We start from the raw sequence: 27,228 nt of genomic DNA on the forward strand, positions 1-27,228 counted from the left end.
AGTACCCTCGGCCAATTTTCAGGCACTTGATAAGCCCATTTGGAAATTGGTAACCCCATTTTTCATACTAGATAACCCAAATCCCAGAGACTTGAAAACCCCCTTCCAAAACTCCAATACCCTAGGCCGATTTTCAGGGACTTGATAAGCCCATTCGGAAATTGGTAACCCCATTTTTATACTAGATAACCCAATCCCAGAAATTGAAAACCGCCTCCCGAAACTCCAGTACCCTTGGCCAATTTTCAGGCACTTGATAAGCCCATTCGAAAATTGGTAACCCTACTTTTGAGAGTTGATAACCCCCTTCCAGAGAGTTGATAAACCCCTTCTGCCTATATCAACTATTCTGGTGGCATTACAATTCTGCTCATGATAGAAATAACAAGAGAAATGGATGTTGTATTCATTAAATGTGCTTCATGTATTACATCCCAATTCGTGTATTACAAAAAAATTTAAGTACATAAAAAATGTGTAGCCATCCATTCATGTATAACATCAAAATTTCCTTATACAACCACTTGTCTTCCACAAAGTGAGTGAAGCCATCAATGCATTATCTCCATAATACACCATAAAATACAAACCGCTTAAGCCCTAAACAAGATAAATCAGAAACAGAGGAATGGAAAATAGTGCAAAATCCTAAAAAAAGAAGAAAAACAAAACCTAGATATAGAGAGATACAGGGTAAGAACTCAACTTTCAAGTTTTCAAGACTTGCCAACAACAATGATGGCTGAACAAGGAGGTAGATGACTGGCAGGGTAAAAAATCAAAAAGATGAAAATGGAAAATTAAAAGAAGAGGGAAGAAGGAAAAAATGCCAAAGGAATTTTCGTTCAACTTTTACTGACATGACCTCTTTTGTCCCTAGTTGATAATTTCTGAAAAGCATGGTCCAGTTGACAATTCCGCCTAATTTTTGTCCTCCATTGGTAATTGTTCCAATACTTAAATTGCATGGATTATTCAATTTTAACCACCACAGATTTTCAACCATGCCAGTCGTTCTAGAATTCAGTTGCTTTCCTAAATTTTTAGTCCGTGAAATCTGTGTCAAGTGGTCTGCTCAGGACCCCATTTCAATTTGGCCTTTTGCTTTGGACTCTTTTCATTTCCCTTCTCTTTGCCCAATCCCACCTTTCCCGCACTCAAAAGAAAGAAAAATTACCCAAAGCAAAAGAAAAAAGCATCGATCGATTTCTCTCAACATGCAATTGAATTCCCAGGTAAAAAAACTGCTTAATTACATTGTGATATCTTTCCATTGAATATTAGAACTTGGGTCTTGCTCTACTGAGAGAAGGATTTATTCTTTCTGGGTTTCTTGGGCTTGTTGACATACACTGTGATCTTTGTTGGGTTTTGTTTTGTCTAAATGGTTCTTAGATCAAGAGGGTTTTCTTGGGTAGCTAGGTTCTTGTGATAATTGAGCTTCTTGCAATACCATGATCTTTGTTGGGTTTTGCTTCATTTAAATGGTAATTTTATTTCTGGGTTTGATGGTTTTCATGGGAGTTTTCAAGGAGGATTAAAAGGGTTTTCTTGGCTAGCTAGGTTCTTGTGATAATTGAGGGGATTTCATACTTGTTGAGAATGGAATAACTGTTAGTTGGCTCTGAAGAATAGTATGAAAAACTTTGGGATTTCATACTTGTTAAGAGTGGAATAGCTGATAGTAGGCTTTCAAGAACAGCATGAAAAACCTTCTCAAGAAGCTCCATATAGTGCCCAACCAATCCGAATTTTCCGACGGTTCATCATCAAAGAACAATAGGTCAAATGAGTGCCCTAATCCACCCGTATCGCCCACTCGATCGTCCCCTTCACATCATGAACAAAAGCCTTTGTCGAGTTTTTCGGGGTGGTTAAATTCGGTTACTACAAGGCATAGTCCTAGTCCTCCGTCGTCTTCAAATGTGGGAAGGGATAGGAAGGAGCCCTCAGATGGTGAGGGTACTAGTGGTTTGGATGTTGGATCAGAGATGACAAGGCAGGATTCGGAGTCAGGCAATTTGAGGGATCCAGAGTTGGAGGAGGAGTATCAGATACAGTTGGCTCTGGAGTTGAGTGCAAGGGAAGATCCAGAGGCTGTTCAGATAGAGGCCGTGAAGCAGATTAGTTTGGGTTCTTGCCCGACCCAGAACACGCCTGCGGAAGTCATTGCTTATCGGTACTGGGTTAGTCTCTCTCTCTCTCTCTGTCTCTCTCTCTTGTTTGATAGTTTTTATTTAAAAAAATCACATTTTATGATGCAATTTTTAGCTGTGGCATTTGGTCAATGACGACATATTGGCTACTGATGGATGAAAATGAACTTTAGTAATGTGGATGCTATTTAGTTTTAGATTATGCTTGCTGTTCGAAAAAAGTCAAGATTATGAACATTACTATGGAAGAAAACATACCATCTCTTATGTGTGGAAGGAGATGGATCAATTATTAATCTCTGTCTACGCATCTCGCTCTATGGAATATGAATTTGTACTACAAACAGAAGGTTCGTCCTCCCTATCACGGAAAGTATACCTATCATCCCTGACTTTCCCTAGAGGTATTCACAACCTTCCTCTTGGATGGCGTTCTTCTATACTCTGTACCTTGAATTCAGGATAACTTTGCATTTTTGATGAACTAGCTCATAAACATTCTGAACTCTATGCAAAGCATGATCTTTCATCTCAATGTCTTATGACCATGAAATGTTCAAATCAAGGAAGCAGGAATCGCACCCTGTATCGGGGGTCCCTGGAACGCATTCCGAATCGGAATCTCGACGCTTCCCTAAAATGGGAATCACACTTCCCCAAAACGGGAACGCGCTTCCCCTTCACTTCCCATCGTTTTAATTTTATGGGAATCACAAAAATGAGAAACACACTTCCCCGTGGCTTCCCCGATGCTTCACTTCACGCTTCCTCGGCGCTTCCCCCTACCATTCCCGCTTCCCACCATCCCTGGAGCCTTCGCTTCCTGCTTTACGGCTCGCTTCCTGCTTTGCTTCTTGCTCTGGCTGCCAGATCACTCAATCTCAAACAGAATCCCTATCTAGAATGTTGAGGCTCTTTCTCCCTCTCTTGTTGTTTCTTGGAATCATCTCCACCCATTCCATCTGTGTTCACTTGTACGAAAACGCTTAGCTTCAAATCATTTAGTTTGTTGAGTTTAACCTGTTTTTAATGTTTTTTTTGAATGGTAGCGGGTAGCCAATTTTCTTTTTGAAAGAGACCTAGATGGTCAGAACAAAAGCAATACAGACAAGACATAATAACAGATCGAAAGACATAACCACAATCAAGGAGGAAGAGAATCATAAAGTGCCAAATCCTCCAAAGAAACTCCATCTCTAGCAAGGCTATCGGCTACCCCATTAGCGGAGCGATAGATTTGCTTGAAAACAATAGAGGATTCTCCAACCCAATCTTGCATTTCCTCGAAAAACAATCAAATCTCCAAGGATGAGTGCGAGATTCTAGGAGCCATCGGATAACGTTAAGGGAATCTCCTTCAACCACCACTTTATCCATTAGGCCCCGATCTAACAATTTTAATCCTTGATGAACTGCTCTCACCTCGGCCTCAGAAGCATCCGTCACCCTTATAGGACCTGTGCAGGCCCATATCACCTCTCCAAGTTCATTCCGCAATACACCTCCGACACCGGCCGGCCTGCTGGACCTGCGAAGGCCCGTATCATCTCTTTCCCAAATTTGATATCTTAAACATTGAACAAAAGTGTGCGACTGTGAAGTTGTGCTGTTGTTATTTCTTGCTCCATCACTTAGTTTCCCATTGATAAACAGCTTTACATTAGATATGATATATGTTCTTATATTTATAACTATAACACATGGTGTTCATTTCATTCTTCTTATTTATTGTTTCAAAATATCATTTTACTATTATGTTTCTATTCTTTTCTAACATATCTCATATCATAGATTTGTCCGTGCTTCACAGAATTACAATGCTCTTAGCTATGATGACAAGATCTTGGATGGTTTCTATGATATATATGGCATTTTGGCTGAGTCAACTTCAGAAAAGATGCCCTCCCTTGTTGATCTCCAAGGGATGCTAGTGTCTGATAGTACCAGCTGGGAAGCTGTACTGGTTAACAGGGTTGCCGATGCCGACCTGTTAAAACTTGAACAGAAGGCTCTAATGATGGCTGTTGAGTCAAGGTCGGGATCTCTAGGTTTTGTAGGTAGTGATTTGGTGCAAAAAATTGCTACTTTGGTTGCTGATTATATGGGTGGGCCCGTTGGGGATCCTGACAACATGTTGAAAGTGTGGAGGAATCTAAGTAACCGTTTACGCGCATCAATTGGAAGCATGGTGTTGCCTCTTGGTCAATTAAAGATTGGGTTGGCTCGTCATCGTGCATTGCTGTTTAAGGTTCGTACATCCTCTTTTAAATGTTATTGTAGCTACTGATCGTGCATTGTGGTTTAAGGTTCGTACAATCTCTTTTAAATGTTATTGTAGCTATTGATAAGTGGTTTGCCTTTCGAGAAGCCCTCATGTGTGTTTTAGCCCTAGGGAAAATATTTTTTGTGGTTTTGTTTGATTACTTTATGAGATCTGTTGCTGTCCAATTTTGCTCTCTTTTCATTTGAAGATATTTTCTTTAGGGACCTTGATGTAGATGTGAAACTTATGGAAAACTGCTACTTTTATCTCTTTTAAATTGTGATGCAGGTTTTGGCAGACAGTGTAGATGTTCCATGCCAGTTAGTGAAAGGGAAGCAATATACAGGATCAGATGATGTTGCCATGAACTTTGTGAAGGTTGATGATGGAAGGTAATCTTTTTCCATTTTGGTTTTTTTTTTTTTAAATCTGTCTCAGATTACATTTCGAAATTGAAAGAGTGTCTGTTTGATTCTTTTTGTTAATCTTTTCTAATTCTTTATGTCTTGGATCTCTTTCGATGGGAACATGATTAATTATATGTCGGGTCACTGAAATTATCTAAGGTCCTATTCCTAATGGTTTTTGTTAACTTACCAACTTCTCCAAAAGCTTAAGCTGTTGGAGATAGGCATTATTTATCTTTTATACTTAACACTCCCCTGCACGTGTGGCCCACTTGGCAAACACATGGCACATGTGGTCTCACTTTGGACCGACCCATCGCATGTGGATTTTTGCTATCCTGGGAGGTTTGAACTCGAGACCTTTGGCTCTGATACCATGTTAACTTACCAACTTCTCCACAAGCTTAAGCTGTTGGAGAAAGGAGTTATTTATCTTTTATACTTAACAGTTTTCTATGCTTCCTTCTGATTTGCGATTTTTTTATGATGATAATAAAACTTTATTAAGGAAGTAGAAATAGATTACAAAGTTAAGCCATTGGCTGTTCAGAGTCTTCAGACACTCCTGACTTTGCCAACTTACCGGCAAGGTCGTTAGTGAGTCTGGGATGGGAGCAAAGATGATCTCTCAGCCTCTAGATAGATGAAAAATCTCATCAGTGAATTTAGCCAGCCTTCACAGCCCAAAGTTAATCCCCCTTGAGCCTACAAAATCACACTCAACCAATCATCCTCCACCCTTAATCTCCCCTCTATATAACTGAAAAAAGAGACGTAAACCAAAATGACGAGTCCTCACCCAGCCTTCGATGAATCAGAAAATGAGAAAACAATGTTGCCTTCTCAATTCTGAAACACTCCACTAATGCCGGTAGGGCCAGGGTTGCCAAAGGAGCAACCGTTGAATTTTAGCTTAGTGGAGTTTGGAGGAGGAGGCACCCACATGGCCTTGGGCCTCATCTTAGTCACCCTTCTATCATTATGTCATGTCAAATTCTATTATTATATCCACTGAATATCCCCAAAATTCCTTCCATGTCAATGTCCAATTTGCAACATTAAACTTAATTTTCCAAGCAATTGAATTGATGGAATAGCACCAATCCTCAAAAGAGTGGGCATTACTTTATACCCAAATATCCTACATCACTGCAAAGGGAATCATCTCCCGAATCAAACCCAAAGTTCCAAATTGGCCAATCAACCAGCTCTCCATGAGGCCAGTAACCAATGCCGTATGAACCCAACTTACACCAAACCACCCACAGATCTGATTCCAAATATTAGTCCGCCCCTCACAATGAATAAACAAATGGTCGTTTGACTCATTCCCTTCGAAACAGAAACTGCACCTGTTAGCCATATGGCATTTATGCTTCTTTAACCTATCTACCGTGTTGATTTTCTTAAGCATGAAAACGCAGTAGAAGTCTTGAATCTTGGTTGGAACAGTGGCCAATAAAATCTTCCTTCACGAGAAATAGGATGGTCTCAAATCATTAAATATCTGAAAAAGGAGCTGACTGAAAATACACCCATAAGATCAGGGCCTCAGACTCTACGGTTTTCTAAAGTCCATGAGATGAAACCGTCCCCAAAAGCACCATACCCATTTGCCCAAAACAATCTTATTCCTTGTCACCAAATTTCCCCAAACCTCGTTTCTTATTGGGCAAGCAAACCACTTCCCACTTCACAAGATGCTTTAGTCTATTCCCTTCCTCACCTTTCTATAAGAAATTTTGGTACAAATTCTCAATTCTTTGTCACCCCAGTTGGAATTTTGAATAGAAATGTGAAATAGATCGTAAGGTTGGATTAGGCAGCCTTTAAGAGGGTGGCCTTTAAGAGGGTGGTTCGTCCTCCAAAAGCTTGGAAAACCTCTTCCGTCCTGCCAGTTTCTTCTCCATCTGCTTTATAACAAGGTTCCATGAAGATCGCAAAGGATACCAAAGCCCAAAGACAGCCCCAAATATGGCATGGTGAACTCCATGATGCTACTACCAAATACCTCGAAATGGAAAATCATAGGCGGGTTAACATTACATCTAACCATAGAACGCTTTCCCAAATTAAATTTTACATTTACCTTGTCAGTAATCAAAGGTAGGAAGCCAATGAGCATCCTTGATTAGCCGATTCAATCTCGTTATTACTTTCTTTTAACCTCACTGTAACATAATACTCATTCGCTAGTCGGTCGAGAAGAACGAGATCATTCTGGACACCTTGATCATCGACCAGAATGACCTGGTCATCGACCAGAATGATATCCATTCCATTCTTCACCTCATTGCTAGATCTGTGCGTCTCATTGCACACGGCAATCAAACTTCCAAAGTGATAACTCCAACCCCTAGATTAATAGCAATCAAACTTCCAAAGTGATAACTCCAACCCCTAGATTAATATCCCGCCCTCCCCCCTCTTTCTCTCTGCCAGTTCCTCATGTGCCGAGTTGAGTCACATGAGCTGTTGAAAGGGAAATCTGGGTCGGCCCACTATCTTCTTTGAGTATCTCGCTGATCAAGGGTGGAATTAACATATCCATTTCCTCCTTATTTGAGAATGGTTTTGGAATTCACCCTCTACTTCCTAATATAACTTTCCATCTTCCACGAGGATATAGGGCTGCCACATTAGCATTACTCATCAGAATTTGAAATCGAGGGCGGATTGCCAACCTCTTCTCCCGAACTTCCATTTAAGTGAGAATCTGCATTCTGCCCATCGCCATCATTATGTTCAACCAGCTTGCCATGTGTCCACTAGGCTGCATCCCCCTCAAGCATTCCTTTGTAGGGCCATCAGACCTTTTCCTTTCTTATTTGGTATTACACCGCTTGGCCCACTGCGTGACTCCTAGGGCCCCGACAAACCCCTTTTCACCTTCCAATAACAGCATCGCATGGTGGGCCTGTCGTCTTCCCTATTGGGTGCCACATTTGCTGTATCGTTTTCCCATTCAGCCTGACGTTCAGTTGCTCTGCCCAATGCCGCCCTTTCTCCTCAACTAGTTGGTTTTCTTCCTCAAGGATTTTCATTGGAAAGATCAAGCTGCTTGGGTAAGATTGATGACTCCTTCATTAGGACCTTCATTCTTGTGAACTCCATAGACACCATGTCTACGCAAGCTCGATTGCCAAGACCTTTCCCAATCATTCTCCAAGTCATGTAAATGTTTCCTCTCCTCATGCATGGAACAAGATCTTGTAGAGCCAAATCCAACAATCCCGAGGAATCAAACGAATTCCAGGTGACCGGTGGTTCAATCCCCCCAAAATCTCCATTCCACTCTTTCCTTCCTACTAATCGCCTCAACAGCTTTCTTTTTGGATCTAAATATCAATATGAAAAAGTCTTCCTCTATTTTCTTGATCTCAAGCAGCTCCACTTCAAATAATAGAACTTCCTCCTTTTTTTTATTTATAAAAGTAACAGTTTATTTATTTCCAAGAGAAAAGATTACACAGAAAGAAGGGACAAGATGTCCCTGTGTAATACAATGTAGGCATTAGTGGAGATTCACTCCCGGACTGTTAAATACAACATTCGGAGCCGATAACTCCCACTCCGTACTTCGCCAGACGGCCGGCCAACGAGCTCGCCGTGCGCCTTCGATGCATCATCTGTGGCTGTATGATACCTATGAGATCACGTATCTCATCAATCTGATTTGCGAGCCGCCAAGGACTAGGACATTGATTCCTCGCCCATGCAATGACGTTGGTTGAATCACCTTCCACTATCAAAGGCCCAAAATTATGATTCCTAAACCAACGAAGCCCGAATAATAATGCTCTAGCCTCCGCCTCGTTTGCATCACATACCCCTGCCGGACATGAAAAGGTCATAAGGATGTTTCCGCTGGAGTTCCGAATTACTCCCCCAAACCCCGCAGGTCCTGGATTGCCAAACGAGCTTCCATCGAAGTTAAATTTTAAGGTGCCCTTTGGCGGTGGCAACCAATTCGGCTTAATGGCCATTACGCCCCGCTTTTCCGTTAAGACTGTGACTCCATTCCGCAATATCTGTGATATTGAATATGGTCCACCCCTTTTACAGATTGTCCAAGAGACAATTGCAATAATAATGGAGAGGCATAAGAACCTTGCAGACCTGCTCCGATCATTGAAGATTCTATTGTTACGTTCTAACCATAAGTACCATATTATGGCAAATGGTATAGCAAGCCAGCACTTCTGCTTTCTGTACCATTTTTGTCGCCCCATATTTTGCTTTCCGTACCAGACACTTCAGCAGGAAGATTCGTGTTCTACAGTCTGCGACCTCCTCAAACACCACCCTTCCATTATTTTTGAGGCATATAATCAGAGAGCCCTCCCATCACTTGGTTACCGCACTTTAGAACTGGCCATGTCCAAGTATGAGCATTATGTGGAGGGAAGTGGTGACGCAAACCATTTGGTGCACAGTTTACCTTCCCTTTACTTCTAGACCCTTGTTCAGCCCCGTTGCTTGTGGCCCTTGCTTTTGATGGAAAACACCGCCAACAGAACTTTCTAGAAATTGCAGAGATGTCTATGGAACATGTTTTCCATTACGTCTTCAAAGCATGGTTTATTGTTCCATTGTGAACCCTAAAGGAAGTTGGGGATCCTTTTTTTTTTTTAAAACTTCACATTAGAAGTTGGGCACTATGTTAATAAGAAACTCAACAAGGTATTGAATAATGTATATGACAGGGAGTACATTGTCGATTTGATGGCAGACCCAGGCACTCTCATCCCAGCTGATGCAGCAGGAGTGCAGAGGGTATACGAAGAACCTTTCTTTGCACTCAGTCCCTTCCACAGAGATGTCAGCAGCTCCTATAAAGGCTCCCCTACCAGTGGTGCTACAATTTCGGTTGGTGAATATTCAGACTCTGTTGATAACAGAGGTACATTGGTTGAGTTTAGTGGCCATGAGAATGTAAGGGTAAAGTCTTCATCTGTGGCGATTCGGCTTAACAATGAAGAATCTAGGCCGTCGGATGAGTTTGCAAAATCCAGCAAAGGGGATAATAAGGCACCTGCTCATGAATTCTCTGGTAAGCCAAGTCATCCTTACATGCATGCAAGATCTCCTTCTTGGACAGAAGGTGTTAGTTCCCCTGCCGCGCGTGGAATGAAAGTGAAGGATGTTTCACAGTACATGATTGACGCTGCGAAAGAGAACCCACAATTAGCTCAGAAGCTCCATGATGTATTACTCGAAAGTGGTGTTGTTGCACCTCCTAACTTGTTTACCGAAATTTATAATGAGAATCTAGGCACCCCAGAGGCAAATAATCAAATAGGGGTTAAGAATGAACAGAAATCGAGGAAAAGTGGTACCCGACATAAAGCTCAAGCTAGTGGTGGTCCTGGTTTGTTTTTGCCTCCTCTGCCTAACCAAGATTTGCAATCAAAAATGGACTTGGAGTCCTGTACCCATTTTCCCGGTGGTGTTTTGCGTTTTAATCAAACAGATTGTACTCAGAAAAGTGATGACCCAGATGTTTCAGAGAATGCGCTGCAAGGAAATTGCCATGGGCAAGATGCGGGGCCTGAACAGGATCAGGATGCTAATCCTGGTCATCCACAAGGGGAGAGAATTTCAGACAAATCTACTGGAAATGATGGTGTAAAATCTGACGTTGCACTTGATGATGTTGCAGAATGGGAAATACCTTGGGAAGAAATCACATTAGGGGAGCGTATCGGACTCGGTATTATTTTCTTAATCACACTCCTTATGAAGTGTAATGTGTTCTGTGAAAATTATTTTAAGTAATGGAATATAGTTCAGAAATTGTCATAATATATATGATATACATTTTTACATCTTTGTTGATATTTTCTGCTCCAGGTTCATGTGGGGAGGTGTATCGTGGAGATTGGCATGGAACTGTGAGTCCTTTCAGAACTTTGGACTTCCTATTTTTTATGTTTTGGGTCCTGTCTCACTGATGAACTTTTTTTTCCTGAACGGATATATCTGTGGAACTTTGTCACCTTTTTTCTGAACTTAACTAGATTTCTGGTGAGGTTTTCTTTGCATGGGATAGCTCTTAAGATTATTTTTCTATTCTATCATTCTTCATCAGATCTTCTTGGTTTTTCACCATAACCGGTTTACTTTTGAATGCTGGATATTTTCCCTCACATTTTGCTTTGTTTAAGTCTAAGCCATCTTTATACTATGAAAAAAAAAGGTTTGAACTTGTTATGGAACACAATCATTGTACATCAGGACCCATGTATGGTGATCGGGTCCATGAATATTGTTGGCCATCATACGTCCGGCATATTACCCTTGATCCCATCCTCATGGGATGATTCTATACCTTTGATTAGGTTTGGTGAAAAAGACTTTCTTTAAGATGTCTTTCAATTGTCAATTTTTGCATGCCTCAATCTTGCAAATTAGATCTCCATTCAGCACCGGACCTGGACCCCACTGGTTTGCCCTGTGCCTTTCCATCAGATCAATGGTCCTGATCACCATGCACATCTGCCCTGTGTCCTCAGTCATGGTCGTTTTCGTTCATCAAGACAAGATCATCTTGCTAGCCGATTCCTTATTTAGGATGGGATCATAACTAAAACTAGAATGCGAGCGTTTTTGTTCCAGCTTATAAATGAATTCTGGAGTCTGGATCAACAACGCTTAAGAAATTGGTGAAATGGTGATTCCAATTTCCAAGGCACGTGCGTAGAGCAGTTCCTAGTAATTTAAGAAAAAATATTGGTTGTATGCTGATTGTTTAAATCATAGCTTAACTTTAAGAGAGGTCAAACACAGAAATTACTATAATTTCCATTTTCATGGTACCTTTTCAGTATGTCTGCCTTTATCCTTTGCTTCTAAACTTCTTGGCATGATTGATCTTTTCTCAAATTCTTCATGCTTACCTTATTTTTTTGTGACCTTAACATGTACAGTGGTGCTTCATATTCTCGTCTCAAGCATAAATTTTAGAAGATTCGCATTGCTTCTTCAAGAAATATGGTTAAATCATTCATTCAATTTTATTCCAACACAATATCTTTATTTCTCCTGTACATTTTTCTGGGTAACTCTTAATTCTTTTGTTCAAAAAGTGAACCCTAATCCTTGTACCATGGGTTCTTAAATATTATAAGGAAGTTGCTGTTAAGAAGTTCTTGGACCAAGATATTTCTGGCGATGCACTTGAAGAGTTTAGAAGTGAGGTATTGTAGTCTGCTCTGTATTTCTTTCTTGTCTTGTTTGTAGTTTCCTTTCCAAAATTATTAGTGTATGATCGTGAAAATGCATATTTACAAAAAAATGTTCGGAATTTTTGTGCTTTAAATCTTGTACTGTAGAATTGAAGTATTCATTTGAATGTAAATATATTGTAAAATGCATATTTACAGAAATTGTTTGGCTTTTTTGTGCTTTCAATCTTGTATCCTATATAGTAACACAACGAATTTCTTTGACTTGCTGTACATCCTCTAACCAATACTTCGGTTTCCTAGGTCCGGATCATGAAAAGACTACGGCATCCCAATGTTGTTCTCTTCATGGGAGCAGTAACTCGAGCCCCAAATCTTTCCATCGTGACAGAATTTCTTCCTAGGTATTCTGGCATTAGACATGTCTTTTGATTCACTTATTCAAATTGATGATTGCCGATAATTTACTCATCTTTCTATCTCAAATGTGGTATCCTGGAAGTAGGTGCAATGCATCTGTTATAGTAGAACTAGAAATAATTGTTCGATGGTTTATTCCATATATTAAGATGTCTTTAATTTTATTTTCGTTTGATTCTTGAGAAAAATTACAGCATAAAACTCCCTCTTTGCTTGTTTGAAAGAAAAAAAGGCCCCTCTTTGTTCTTGATTAGTGGCTAGATTGATTCACGTTCCGCCAGCTCAATAATGTCAATGAATAGAACATGAAGAAAGCAATTGTTTAATAGCAACTTCATTCATGGGCATGGAAAATTAGAACCTAACCTTAGAGGTGAATTGTATAATTTCATTTTCCCTAGTGTTTTCTGGGATGTAGTTTAATACCAACACTGGGCATATAAAGTTAACTCATTAATTGTTATAATAATATGACAATTGGATACATTGATATTTCTTAGGAAATGTTTTAAATTTTCGTTTTGGTTTCGGCCACAACGAAAATGGAAATGTTTTGTTTTTAGTTGAAAATTTAAGTGGAAATCTTGTAAGAAGCTTTATATTATGGTGGCGGGGCGTGAAGTATGGTATTTTTCGAAAAGTACAGTGTGGCCCACTTCAAAGGATGATCCAAACCGTTCACTTGTTGGGCCACAATGTAAATAGGTTGTAACCCGCAGATCATCTTCGGAGGGTTAGGAAGTGGGCCACACTGTACTTTTCGAAAAATACTATACTTCACACCCCGCAACCATATAAAATCTCTTCAGGTGAAATCACGGAACATATGGAAACTTACGCAAATGATAGAATTCTAAGAAGAAACTTCGAGAAATGCTAGAATAAGCACAAATACACACTTTGACTCTTTTCATTTTAGATCAGTTTTGTACTCTCATTTTAGATCAGTTTTGTACTCAGAATCTGTTCTCAAAATCCACGACAAGCAGGAACTTAGAAACAATCATGCAAGCAAGACAGTCATCCATAATGGTTTAACAACATCGGACACCTAATGACATGCGCTGTCACTCATGTTTGATAATTCAGTACATACCATATTTCAGATGTAATTAATATAAATATTTATACATAATACGTGCACCACATTTCACATACAATTTATATAAATATAATATGTAACACATGTTGATATAGTATACCGCTAATGCACGTACAATCTTAGTTTCGGTACGAGTTTCAGTTCCCATGGGATGGAAACAGCAACGTTTCGTGTCAGTTTTGGTGGAAATTTAAAACTACCTTCCTAGGGATATTTCAATACAAATTAAAAACGAAGTATTTATCTCCTAGAAATAATTTAACTCATTAATTGTTATAATACAATAATTGCTTATATTGATGTTTTTCTGTGGTTCATTTCAATACTTCCTACTACTTTATTTGGCCAACTGCTCTCTCTCTCTTAGTATGTGCCATGATTTTAAATTTCCACCGAAACCGATATGAAACGACCAAAATGTTTCCATTTCCATCCTCACCAAAATGCATACCAAAACCATAGCTTTAAAACTCCCCCGTGTCATCGTGGACTCCCCCGAGTCGACTCCATTTTCCTTTGGTCGCGTTCTGCGTTTTGCCGCTGTGTTTCATGTTTTGCCTCCTTTGACTCTCCCGACTTTTGACAGCGTCAACTGAATACTCAGCTGCGTCAACCAAGTACTCGACCGCTTCGTGTTGAGTCGACTAGGCTTTTCTTCAACTGCGTTTTGACCCGCATTCGCATTTTGAAACACTGGGCAAAACTGACACGCATATTGAAACCAAAATCGTAAATGTATTATTGGTATAATCTATAAGTATGTGTTACATAATTATATTTATATGAATTACAGGTGAAAGGTGATGAATATATTATGCATAAATATTTGTATAAATTACACATGACATGTGGTATGTACTGAATTATCATGTCACTAGGTTTCCAATGTTGTTTAATCATTGTGTTTTTTTCTTCTGTATTTTTTAGTGTGTTTGTATGTATTCTAGCACTTCCTGGAGTTTCATTTTCAATGTCCATCATTTACATATGCTTCCATACATTTTCATGATTTTATGGGATTTCCATCCAAAACCAACATGTATCCATTTCTGTCACGACTGAAACACATATCAAACCTTAAATCGTGAGAAAATGTAGTGCATGAGATTGAATGAGAAGAGTGCTAATAACAGAGAGGATATGTCCATTCAAGGCATTTAAAAATTGATAATTGATCATATGAACAATTGTAAATGCTACTTCACCCTAAAGAAATTGTAGTGCATGAGATTCAATGAGAAGAGCACAAATAACAAAGAAGATATTTCCATTCTTCCTCTCAGCAACCCTTTCCTGTTTGGGAGGTTAGGGGTATTCTTATGAGATAAGATGCCCCCTCTCCTCCCCCTTTCCTCCCCACACACTCTGTTGAAATTTCATACTCTGTCGCATCAGACCATGATGCTTGGATGTATGCATGGACAGTGCTTGTGTGTACTAAGAGTTTCTTGTGATTTGTAGGTATTTAGATGAACTCTGTTTGCATCCAGGTATCTGAGAAGTTTGAAGTATACTTTGTCTTGCAGAGGTAGTTTGTATAGGTTAATCCACCGGCCTAACAATCAGTTAGATGAAAGGAGGCGTTTGAGGATGGCACTAGATGTTGTACGATTCCATTGATTCTTTACTTCTTATGTTAGTTTCAGTCAATCAAGTTTCTGTTACACTTGGTAGCTCCTTTGATATTAATTGGTTCTTCCTTTCTTGTAACTGACTTCTCAGGCCCGTGGAATGAATTATCTGCACAACTGCACGCCAGTGATAGTACATCGTGATTTAAAGTCTCCAAATCTTCTTGTTGATAAGAACTGGGTCGTCAAGGTATCACTCTTTTTTCTCTTACTTGGGTCATTTTTTTGTACATAAGACATCCAGTATTCTGTTCCAGATGGTTTACCTTAAGTTGAATTGTTTGCTACCATTTAGGTCTGCGATTTTGGGTTATCTCGGATGAAGCACAATACGTTTCTCTCTTCGAGATCAACTGCAGGAACGGTAAGCTTCCTTTTATGAATGAAAGTCTGTCTTATCCCACTGTGACACCATAAATGAAAATTATAATCCCTTGCCATACATATTTCGAAAAAAAAAAAAAAAAAAACCCTTGGCATACACCAATCACAAGCACATGCAAAGTTCTGTATTGAGGAGAATACATCAGGATGGCCAATGTCTGCTGACTATAATCCAAAAGGTCTAGCCTCTATGACCTTACTGGACGTCTAGCATCACAAAATGGGGCAACCTCTGCTCTCTATCTCTTCTTTTTTTTCACAGGTGTCTTTGCCATGTCTTAAGCAATAAATGTCCCTTTTATTACAATAAACTTCAGATCTCTTATGAAAATATTTATCCACCCTCTTCCTGAGGGCTTTGATTCTCTTTATACCAGTCTTGAACCCTACACCTCATGGCAACATGAGTACTTATTTCCTCTACCACTAGAGCATGTAGGAGATTGGTATTTATCCACTCTTCATTATTTATTTTTTAAATTTAGTGATGCAACTATGGAGAACTGCCTACCATTTTTATAGAATGACTACCCCTAAATTTTTGGGTTGAGGCCATATGAGATCCACCCAATCTTCCACATTAGTGCCTTCAAAAGATCCACCCCAAAGAAGTACCTACACTTTTCAGTTGGCAGGCTACCACATTAGTGCCTTCAAAAAGTTCATCCAAAGAGGGCAGGTGCATAAGGATAACCAAACTGCCCTATATGGAAATCTCCAAAAAAACCAACCTGCAAATGTAGTCCTTTTAAATGACCAAATTGCCCTATGATAAAATCCCCAAAAGGACCAGTGTAGCATTAATATTCTAATTATCGATCCCTCTTGTCATTGATGTCTTGTCATGGTCTTGCTTTGAGTACGAAAAATATAAGTACTTGATACTATTGGTCAATACCATTTGTGTTCTATAATTGCTATGTAGCTGTTTATAAATGGTATACTGTAGTCATTTGTTTTCTCCCGACATTCTCAGTTTCATCAAGGAATATATGTTTTCTAAAGGCAATAGTTGTAATGTGAATCAATGACTGTTTCTATTCTTCAGGCCGAGTGGATGGCTCCTGAAGTGCTGCGAAATGAACCTTCAAATGAAAAGTATATTTCAACACCTACCATTTACGTACCAGATTTTTTTTAATAAGTTTATTGAGATTCTATATTTGGTTATAATTGAGGGAGATGAATCTGCACTCCCCTCCTTATTTAGGCTGTTATAATTCCCAAACATATATAACCAGCCAGTAGAAAAAGTGTAACATTAAGAGAAGAGTGTTACTATCAGTAAATGGAGTGCTGATATCATTTCCCATTATTTTTTATAGTTTCTTTAAAGTATGTATTGGTTTATTCTATGTGTGGTTAAGAATTAGTTGTTGTAACTTACAGGTGTGATGTATATAGCTTTGGTGTCATATTATGGGAGCTTTCTACTTTGCAACAGCCATGGGGAGGAATGAATCCTATGCAAGTTGTTGGTGCTGTCGGCTTTCAGCATCGCCGTCTTGACGTTCCGGATGACATGGATCCTGTTATTGCAGATATCATACAGAAATGCTGGCAAACGTGAGTATCACTTTTCCACCTACACACACCCATTTGGGGAGGCCTTTCAATTTAATCATTGTTTGATAAGTCTAGACCACATGTGCTAGCACCAACCCCTAATAATCAGAAAGAAATTTATCTACTGCTAGCGTAGGTTTAGCTTTTGTTGCCAAATAGGTCCTATGGTTGCTAAAGCAGCTCAATGCCATGTTGGGTCAAATATCAAGGGTGGTACTTATATCGTACCGTCCACACTGGACTTCACGGCTGGGCACCATATAAAATCTCCCCATGAAGATATGAAGGCAAGCCCATTAGGTAATGTGTGACAGACTAGCACCCAAAAACAGCCCTGGGGTAAATTGTTCTTTAGAGTTGTTAGATTTACTGTACTTTGATTAATGGGAAATACGTATGCAGATATATGAAGGAATTGATTTTTAACGAACACATTTTAAACAACACTTGGATGATTGACATTATTTTTTGAGTTCTTAAGTTGGGCTAAATTGCTTGGTTCCTGCAATGGGCCAATTGCTACCTTGGAATGGTTATTTACCCAAATGTATATTCTTTATTAGTAGATAGTTTCTTGAACCATTCAATGACACTGGATACCTTTTATGTTATGTGGTGAGGCTCTGGGCTTATGCTTTACAGAATATCTGACCATTTTTGGGAGTTTAATATCAGAACGGATACAGTAGTTCTATCTTATTTTTTGCACTATCTTATTTTTATATATATTCGACTGTCACTTATCTAATTTTTCATCCAAACATGATTGACGGAAAATTTGTCCTCGTCTTGTAGAGATTTTGTATATGGCTACAGAATTTCAGCAGGACATGCATTTGTGATACTGTTTTAGGGGGAAATTATGGTACTATTCTAGAGATACCATATCAGGGACTGATTGCCTTCAACCCGGAACATTATTTTATGCTTGCACTCTCTTGAAGTAGCATAAACTATTAAACCATGGTGTTTCTCACTTGATCCTTTCAACTTACGTAGATCATGTGCAGCATTAGAAGGAGACCTATCACATTGCATTCTGTTTTTATTTATGCTCTGAACTCTAAACTTCTTAGTTACAGATTTCCACGAGCTGAAAGTTTTTAAGTTGACAGAAACCGAGAAGTGGTCATGGCACCACATAGAAAGTATCTAAAGTTACTGGTAACAAACCAACGATTGGATAGTACATTCAAAATTTGCATATGGAAAGGATGAATATATAACCTGTTGGGTATATAATATAACCCATGTATGTTCTAATATAAGCCCAATAGGTAATGGACCAGGTGTAGTGGGCCCATTTGGGCTGGAGCCCATTAACCTCTTATAACCCTAGTGTATCTCTATATATAGGGGCTGGAGGCAACAAACTTGGTATTCCAAATTAGATACCTTGGGTGTAATGCTTCAAGCAACCTCTTGCTTGACCTAATTACTCTAACAATCTTGAAGCATTATGATTTTTAGGGTTTCACCTTTTTTAGGATCGGCTTTCTCTCGCAACCAAAGATCACGTCTGCCTCTTGGTTTCCCACGCTCAACATGGTGAAGGGAGAGATATTTCCACCGTTAAAATCTGAAGCTGAAGAAAGGGAGTTGATATTTACAACCCCTTGATTTGCATCTTCACTACTTGGAGGGCGGAAAGGGAAAGGCCAATTTTTATTGGCGTCTTCCTCTAATTTACAGACGTGAGGGTGGACCAAGAAAGAAAAAAAGGAGACGTGTGCCTCTTTCAACAGAAGAAGACTTCTGCCCCTTTCTCTCTAGTGGGTTTAATCCCATCGGTGGATGGCCCTCTCTCTCGCGAAGACCAATTTTTGGGGCTATTCTTGGTAGTTATTCTTTACCTTGCCCGAGCAAGACCACCAACAAAGCTCGATTTTCTCTGGCCAAAAACCATAGGGTTTGTTTTGAGTTGAATAAGGACGTTGGTAGCCCCCTCATCCAATTGATATGGGCAGCCCTCTCTCATAGTTCTGAAATCTCGTGGTTCTATTTCAGACTTCCTCTTATCCTTTGATATGAGCAGCACCTTCTTTTGACAACACCATCCGATTCTTGGTGGTTGAAGTAACAGGGGTTGTTGGAATTGCAATTTCGAGATGAAAACCCACGACCAAAATTCTCTCTTAAAAGGGTTTCGAACAACCTGCTTTTATGTGCTTGTTGAGAACACCACACAGAGCAGCCCTTTCCTCTTTTGTTTGCCCAAGTGCTTGTGATTGGCTCTTGGTTGTGGCAACCCTTGTTTGTCCATCTCTTCAAGGCTACTATTGACACGAATTTTGCCGAATTTTGTAGCTTTGACGAATTGTGAAGTCCAAATATTTGGTGCCTTGGTGGCTTCACCTTCTTCTTCAGCCTTTTAATTTGCAGACCCCTCAACTGAAATTCAATTTTTTGGAGGAATTTTTTGGGCGTGATTATCAGACTCCTTTGATCAGTGCAATTTGTAATTTCAATTGCCGATTATAATTTGGCCGAACCCCCAACAATGGAGTTGTAGAAATTAGGTGGTGGCCGAACCCCCTGTTGGGTACAAGACCCGTAGTTGGATTTTCTGTGGAAGGAACTTCCATTGACGAAATCTTCTTTTGGGTACAAAACCCATATCGTACTCTTGGAGCTTGATTTTTGGATTCGGATCTTGCTTTCAACTTAGATTGGGTTCTCGCAACTTAGATTGGGTTCTCGCGCTTCGCCAATCAGGTGCACTCTTTCCAACTTTTATTTCATCTAAATTCTATGATGGATAAGAATGCTATGCCGTTTGAGATGGTCAAACTTCAATCGTTTGGAGGATCTTTTAACTCATGGAAGCGAAAGACTCAATTCGGTCTAAAATATATGAACTGTTTTTACCCCGTTTTGAGTACCTTTGCTGAGACGGATGAAGAAGTTGATGAATCTCAATGGCTTAAAAATGAGGATTTCTGCAAAGACTACTTGTTGAATTGTCTTTCCGACCGTCTTGCAGAAACCTATAGTAAATATAACACTGCTAAAGACATATGTGACAACTTAGATGCTCAATTCAAGAAGGAGGAGGAATTGTCCAAGACCCATCTTGTGGACAAATTCATGAATTTCAAGTTTCAAGAGGACAAGGAAATCACTCCTCAAGTAACTGAGAATTTGAGATCTAAGTTGTATAATGAAAAAAAAAAAAAAAAGTAGTCTGTGACTCATTTCTTGTGGGTGCAATCATATATACGTTACCATCTGCATGGCACTCTTTTAAAACTGAAATGTATCGAAAAAGTGCAAGTGGGACTGGATGATCTCAAAAGATTCATTTGAATCGATTATGAGAATCGAGCCAGGAATAATTTGGAGATGGTTAGACAGCAACAATCTGCTGCTAACGCGGTAACAAATTCCAAGAAATTTCCTTGAAAATCCAAGTCACCTAAAAGTGACACTCCCAAGTTGGAGGCCAAAAAGCCTATCTTTCAGAAAAGGAGGGCAAGTGCCACAACTGTGAAAAATGTGATCACTTTGCGGCAGATTGTAGTCTACCTAATAAGTCTAAATCTGACACACCACAGAAGGATACTCATATGATGGTGGGTAAGACTGAGCCTAAGAGTTTTGTTGCTATGTTGGGCAACGGTAAGGCCAGTACTTCTTCAAACTGGTGGTTAGATACATGAGCCACTTGTCATGTTTGCAACTCCACGAAACTACTAATTGATGTTGTTGCCGCGAAAGAGACCGTTACAGTGGCCAGTCGAGCACAGGTAGAGGTGACTCACGCTGGTACTGCGAACTTGGTCATTTCTTCAGGACAAATACTAACTTTAAAAATTGTTAAAGTAGTTCTTGCTCTTCAAAAGAATTTAATTTCTATTAGTCTTTTAGACTATGCTTTTAGACTATGCTGGCATATGTACTTCATTTATGTGTGGTAGAGAAACTTTGATTGTTAACTCATACTATTTTGATTGTGCATATTTGATAGATGGTATGTTTGATTTGAGTTTAGATAATGAGACTGTTAGTTAGGCTAGTTCACCGTTTATTGCTCCTAAGTTGTTACACAACCGATTAGGACATGTGCACTATAAAAAAATGGTCTAACTTACTAATACTCATAAGATACCATTATCTATGTCAATTACATTTGACAAGTGTGAGAGTTAGGGGTGATAGAGAAGGAGAAGATACACATTTACAGGGTTCAAGGAATTCTGTGCCTCTTAGGGCGTAATCCTTGAAACTACTGCTTCTCTCTCACCTCAATCAATTGGCATAGCTGAGTGTAAGAACATGACGTTAACTTCAGTGTTAAACTCCATATTAATGTTAGCTGGCATGCCTAGTTGCATTTGGGGAGAGGCAGCTTTGACTGTAAATCACATCCTAAATCTCTATATGCTCCTCAATGTAATAGAGTACCCAAGAATTTGGTGAGGACTTTGTGACCTACCAATTGGAGAATGATCCATCATCCTATCAGGACGTGATGAGATCTAGGGACTCTATATTGTGGGCAGAAGCCATTCATGAGGAAATGAGCTCTCTGTTAGAAACTCTAACTTGGCAGCTAGTCGATTTGCCAAAATGGGCTAAGACTATAGGCTGTAAGTAGATATTTGTATGCGATTATACAAAGTTTATTATGGTCTTAATCAAGCATCTAAATTGTGACATCAGAAATTTGGCAAAGTAGTAAAGAGCTTTGGGTTTCTGACATATAACTCGGATAAATGCCTTTACTATCGTTTTGTGTCGAATAAGGTCGTGATTATTTGTTTGTGTGTAGATGTTGATTCTTCTTTCCAATCTCTTTCTGTGATAAGAAATGTGAAACTACCATTGGGTAAAGACTTCGACATGAAAAGACCTGGGTGTTGTTAACACCACTCTTGGTATGAAAGTAAGTTTTTGAAAGGCAAGGAATCACCCTTGGCCTAGCCCATTATACGAAAAACTTCTTTCCTTTTGAGGATGCAGTGAGTGCAAACCGATTGAGACACCATTTTAATTATACCAAGAAGCTGATCTCTAAGGAAGAGACAGTGTGAGTCAGTTAGATTATTCTAAACTAATTGGTAGCCTCATGTTTGTGTTGCACTAGGCCAGACATAGCCTTTATAGTTGGCATGCTGAGTCGTTTTTACTAGCAATCCTGGCCATGAGCATAGAGATGCCCTTATGAAGCTGATGAGATACCTTTCGTGTACTCAAGAGTATGCTCAAAACTATGGTGGCCATCCACTTCTCATGGAAGAATATTCTGATGAATCATGGGGATCAGAATCAGGGAACAGCAAATCTACTGCTGTCGTGTGGAAGTCGAATTGGAACTTTATGCTCTAGCTTCAGTTGCAAATGAAAGCAGGGGAGATAAAGATTTTGATTATGGTTATGGACATTCCACTGACCCAGTTAAGGATCAGTTCCTTAAGTGTGTTCTGTGATAATCAAGCTACAATTACGATTGTGAAGAACTCACTCTTTAATGGTAAGAGGAGACATCTTAGGCTGAAACATGCCATGCTGAATTATCTCAAGAACACGAGATTATTACTTTGATTGATACGAAATCGAAGGATAATATAGCCGATGCTCTCTTATAGGGGTTGACCAAAGATCGAATATTCAAAACTGTGGGGGAGATGGGGTTAAAGTCTATATAGACTGGACTTAACCTACATCCATGTTATTTTGAATCTTCGAATCTCCCTTTTGGCCAAGATAAGCACTTGATATGTTTCGACGATGTTTACAGTTGTTGTGTGTCATTCCACATTTGATGACATGTCCTTTTTGGGAAATGTTGTACATTCCAAACTTGATGATACAGCTTAACTCAAATATGGATAAGATTACTGTAACATTCCAAAAAGAAACATGAAATGGTTCTTTGCAAAAGAAACTATTTGGTCTTGTTCTTTAATGAAACTTGACAATTAGGAATGGTTATTTGCAAAAGAAGCTGTTAAGGTCTTGTTCTTTATTGAAACTTGACAATGATGCTTATGGTGAGAGTGATACTGATACTTTTTCAGCCATTTTGAATTGTACTAAGTTCTTCTTCAGGTAGAACTAGATACTTTCGTGAATTATGGAATTGTACTAAGTTCTTCTTCAGGTAGAACTAGATACTTTAGTGTTTTACACAAATGATTGGATTCATTTTCATGAAATCCATATTTGGTAATTCACAGGGATTGGCGAAAAGGAGGAGCTTGTCTTGATTTGGACTTTGATGAAGATGACTTACTTGATGAGTAAATCTTCTAAAGTCATAAAGACTATGCTTACATTTCAGTATGCATAGAGTTCACTTTTTTGTGGAACTTTATTTTGGATCTTGATGAGAATCATACCTCATGAATGAATTCATCTAAGATCAGTGGGGTTCACTTATATGTGAAATTACCTTTTGGTTGAGTTTAGCTTGTTGTATATCTAAAACTCTTGGTTTCTCATAAAAGGATTCATGTTTTCATTTGGATTACAGATCTTTTATGATATAGACCATATGGTGATATGGATGATTCAATAATTTTGTTTGGACATCACATTATCTATCTATTGGATTGTGCTATATGTAGAACATAGGAGGAGATTGTTGGGTATATAATATAACCCATGTATGTTCTAATATAAGCCTAATAGGTAATGGACCAGGTGTAGTGGGCCCATTTGGGCTGGAGCCCATTAACCTCTTATAACCCTAGTGTATCTCTATATATAGGGGCTGGAGGCAACAAACTTGGTATTCCAAATTAGATACCTTGGGTGTAATGCTTCAAGCAACCTCTTGCTTGACCTAATTACTCTAACATAACCTGCCACGGACGCAACTGTTTTGTTTATGATTATGCATTATGGAGATCAAAGTGTGCATCCTTTTTTATGCTTGCATAACAGACTAATTTGTTGACATTATAGGGATCCAAAGATGCGGCCTTCCTTTTCCGAAATCATGGCTGCCCTAAAGCCATTGCAGAAGCCTATAACAGCAACACAGGTGCCGAGACCGAGGCCACCTGTTAATAGCGACCGAGGCATAGAAGACCCAACACGTCAAGTATCACATGCAAACCAAAATGCAGCTGGAGCCGATGAATCATGACGGACGAGTGCCAAAAGTGGCCGCCCATTGTTGGATAGTCGTAGTTGATGTAAGAAGAGATGGCTGGAAGATCATAAAACATACTCAAGCAGTTTGCAACATTAATTTTTTTTACGGGGGTTGGCGAGGTGATCATTCGCCATCCAGGAGGTTGTAAATTTAGTTGTAATGATACATTTTCATTGTTTCATTCAAGGTTGATTTGATTTACTCTGGTGGAAATTGTCTTTAGTTCAGGTTACAGTGAGTGAGAGCAAGCAAGACAAGCATTCTGAATTCTGCCATGACATTCTTCATCTCGGGCCCCTTAAACATGGTTCAGGTAACACAGACCAAAATATGATTTGCATTACAGAGTGGGTTGGCTATTGGCAGTCTCATGGGTGGGCCATTCACCAAAACTCTCTCCCATCACAGACCCCTAACCAACTGATTTGTTGAGACTGTTCTGCCTAATGTTCACTCCTCGTGCATAGTTGGATTCTTGGAAAAATGCTACAAAGATGACCAATGTTAGAATTCTTGATCAATGTTAATATAAGTCTGGTCCATTACCATTGGCCCCACCTTGATAGGATGATCCTAGCCCCTCCATCTATATGGCCTTGATTTGAGTTTCCGAAGGAGAAGCTAAAGTGTTGATTTTGTAGGCTTTTAGTTAGCTTTTCACGGCTGTCACAAAGCTCAAAATGCCATCGGCATCCAATCATAAAAGTGTAAAACAAAATGAGTAGTGCTATTATCAAAATATAGTAGTGTGGATATCAGTTCCCTGAACTTGTATGCAAATTGTTTTGATTATGGGAAATGAATGATATTCTTCCCCCCACCCCCGCCTAAACGGATAAAATCCCCCCCTTAATGGTTTCAGTGAGAATGGTTCACTGCTTGAGGATAAATTCACCCCTTATAACGTTTTTCTTTGCCTTGGGGGTAATTCACCCTCTTTTAACGTTTTTCTAGGATATAAAAAAAACGTAAGGTCCCAAAATGGATAAATTTGTCACTCCTTTTGAAGCATCTCATGGAATGAAGGTCTCATTGTTTTATCCCCTTATCATTTTGTTGCAAGTGCAATATTAATCCCCTATCACATACAGAGAGGTGGATAAGGTTTATGTGTTGTACTTATAGTCTCTCTCTCTCTCTCTCTCTCTCTCTCTCTCTCTCATTCTCATGGCTACCATACTTGGATCCACATCCTTCCTTTCTCATCCACTCACAAAGCTTCACCTCTCATCATCTTCACAAACACCTCCACCACCACCACCACCACCACAGTCACCACCACCATCACTACCTCAGTCTCCATCTCCACTCCCTTCTCCTGCACAACCCTTTACTGCTAAAGTCCAAGAAAAGCCCAAGCCAACCACGACACCTGACTCCACTGACTGGATATCTTCCACCCTAACAAGGCGGTTTGGCCTTGGCGCAGGCCTCGCATGGGCTGGATTCCTCGCCATCGGTGTCCTCTCAGAACAGATCAAAACCCGCCTCGAAGCGTCTCAACAAGAAGCAAACACCAAGTCAGTTACTATCCTCTCAGTTAATCCAATTATTCCTTGATATTCAAATCATGCTCTCATAAAGCCATGAATTTACTTTGATCTCTAACATGAAAATAATCAAAGAAAACCCAAGTCAAAAAACAAAAAATAGAATATCTTTGTGTCTTTCTATGGTCTAAAAACAGCCCTCTCCATTTACATTGCAGGGATGTCGAGGAGGAAAAAGAAGTTTTGCTGCCTAATGGCATCAGGTGCATTGGATGTATTCTTACTGTTCTTAAACTTAGCAGCCATTTTCATTCTCCTTTTTAGATTATTTCTTAAACATTGTTAAGGTTATTCATCAGGTACTACGAGATGAAGGTAGGCGGTGGTGCTTCGCCAAGGCCAGGTGACTTGGTCGTGCTGGATCTCAGAGGAAGAGTCCAAGACAGTGGAGAAGTTTTTGTTAACACATTTGGTGGAGACAAGAAGCCTCTGGCCCTGGTAATGGGCTCAAGGCCTTATACAAAGGGGATGTGTGAAGGGATAGAGAATGTTATAAGGACAATGAAAGCTGGAGGGAAGAGGAGAGTGATAATCCCTCCTAGTTTTGGGTTTGGAGAACAGGGTACAGATTTAGGTTCAGGTGTTCAGATACCACCTTTTGCAACTCTTGAGTTCATTGTTCAAGTTGACAAAGTTTCTATTGCACCAGCTTGAGCCAAAGAGCCTGTCTAAATGAGCATACAAAACACTATCATTAATGAATTAATGTAAGAACAAATGATTCAGATAATTCTTTTTCTTCTGTCTTTTTTTATATATTGAATTTGGATTAATTGAATGCCTGTGTATAAGAGTAAGTTCCCTTCAAAAGAAATTTAAGCATCCAAGAGTAGTTTTTCTGCTGTTGTATGGTATATTCCCACCAAATAGTTTCATTGGAGTTTTGGATCACCAAATCTACATCCAAGTACCCTTATAAGGTTGAGAAGATTAAATTAAATGACTTGAATCACGGAGGGGTTCTATTAAGGCTACGTTCTGAAAAGGAAAATGAGAAACTATGGTTGTCTTTTATTCTTTGTTGCTCAGCGTGTGCAAATATTGCACCTGTTGGTCTTCTATACATGTAATTGTCTTCTACGCTGCTGTTATGTGCCTAATTGGCTGTAACACAAATAAACAAGGAAAATAAAAAAATAGAGAAGGAAAAGAGGTTGATTCGAGGCAACCGGACCTCCTAATGGCTCGATTCGAGAGGAACCATGACTCTCCTAGAACAAAGTTTTCCTTTGTGTTGTAAAATTCTTCTCTTCTCCCATCTCATAGGATTGCTACAAGCAAGATGCAATGCCACATCACAAGCCCATTTACCCATTAACAAGACACATCACAAATAACTAACCCCACAACCCTAAACTACATACACACAACTACATAACTACTACATTAAAACTACCCATAACCATAAGCACACATCACCGGCTTTGATTTCAGTATTTATATTAATAATTAAACAAAAT

The 27,228-nt window shown here is 39.4% G+C and overlaps 2 protein-coding genes across 7 annotated transcripts; both read left to right on the plus strand.

Moving 5' to 3' along the window:
• Nucleotides 1-1,004: 1,004 nt before the first annotated feature.
• Nucleotides 1,005-25,174, plus strand: LOC143863643 (putative serine/threonine-protein kinase SIS8). 6 transcript variants are annotated; one of them, XR_013240921.1, is made up of 14 exons: nt 1,005-2,186; nt 3,967-4,404; nt 4,708-4,811; nt 9,533-10,539; nt 10,680-10,720; nt 11,957-12,025; nt 12,317-12,417; nt 15,026-15,140; nt 15,258-15,356; nt 15,462-15,530; nt 16,599-16,648; nt 16,940-17,116; nt 24,026-24,359; nt 24,447-25,174. XR_013240921.1 is itself a non-coding variant. In XM_077374367.1 (13 exons), the coding sequence occupies exons 1-13, from the start codon at nt 1,704-1,706 to the stop codon at nt 24,207-24,209; spliced, it is 2,937 nt and encodes a 978-aa protein (XP_077230482.1). In that variant the 5' UTR covers nt 1,005-1,703; the 3' UTR covers nt 24,210-24,419. The 6 variants fall into 6 exon arrangements, 4 of the variants coding, with proteins under 4 accessions (XP_077230482.1, XP_077230485.1, XP_077230484.1 ...); XR_013240922.1 differs by having other exon boundaries at nt 24,026-24,337; XM_077374367.1 differs by lacking the exon at nt 24,447-25,174 and having other exon boundaries at nt 24,026-24,419.
• Nucleotides 25,175-25,325: 151 nt separating this feature from the next.
• LOC143863644 (peptidyl-prolyl cis-trans isomerase FKBP17-2, chloroplastic-like) lies at nt 25,326-26,610 on the plus strand. Its single transcript, XM_077374372.1, has 3 exons — nt 25,326-25,738; nt 25,927-25,971; nt 26,068-26,610. The coding sequence occupies exons 1-3, from the start codon at nt 25,386-25,388 to the stop codon at nt 26,420-26,422; spliced, it is 753 nt and encodes a 250-aa protein (XP_077230487.1). The 5' UTR covers nt 25,326-25,385; the 3' UTR covers nt 26,423-26,610.
• The last annotated feature ends 618 nt before the right edge of the window (nt 26,611-27,228 follow it).

Source organism: Tasmannia lanceolata, unplaced genomic scaffold (assembly GCF_043159265.1).
Source record: "Tasmannia lanceolata isolate RefF3 unplaced genomic scaffold, GAP_Taslan_0.1 ptg000044l, whole genome shotgun sequence".
Lineage (NCBI taxonomy): Eukaryota > Viridiplantae > Streptophyta > Magnoliopsida > Canellales > Winteraceae > Tasmannia > Tasmannia lanceolata.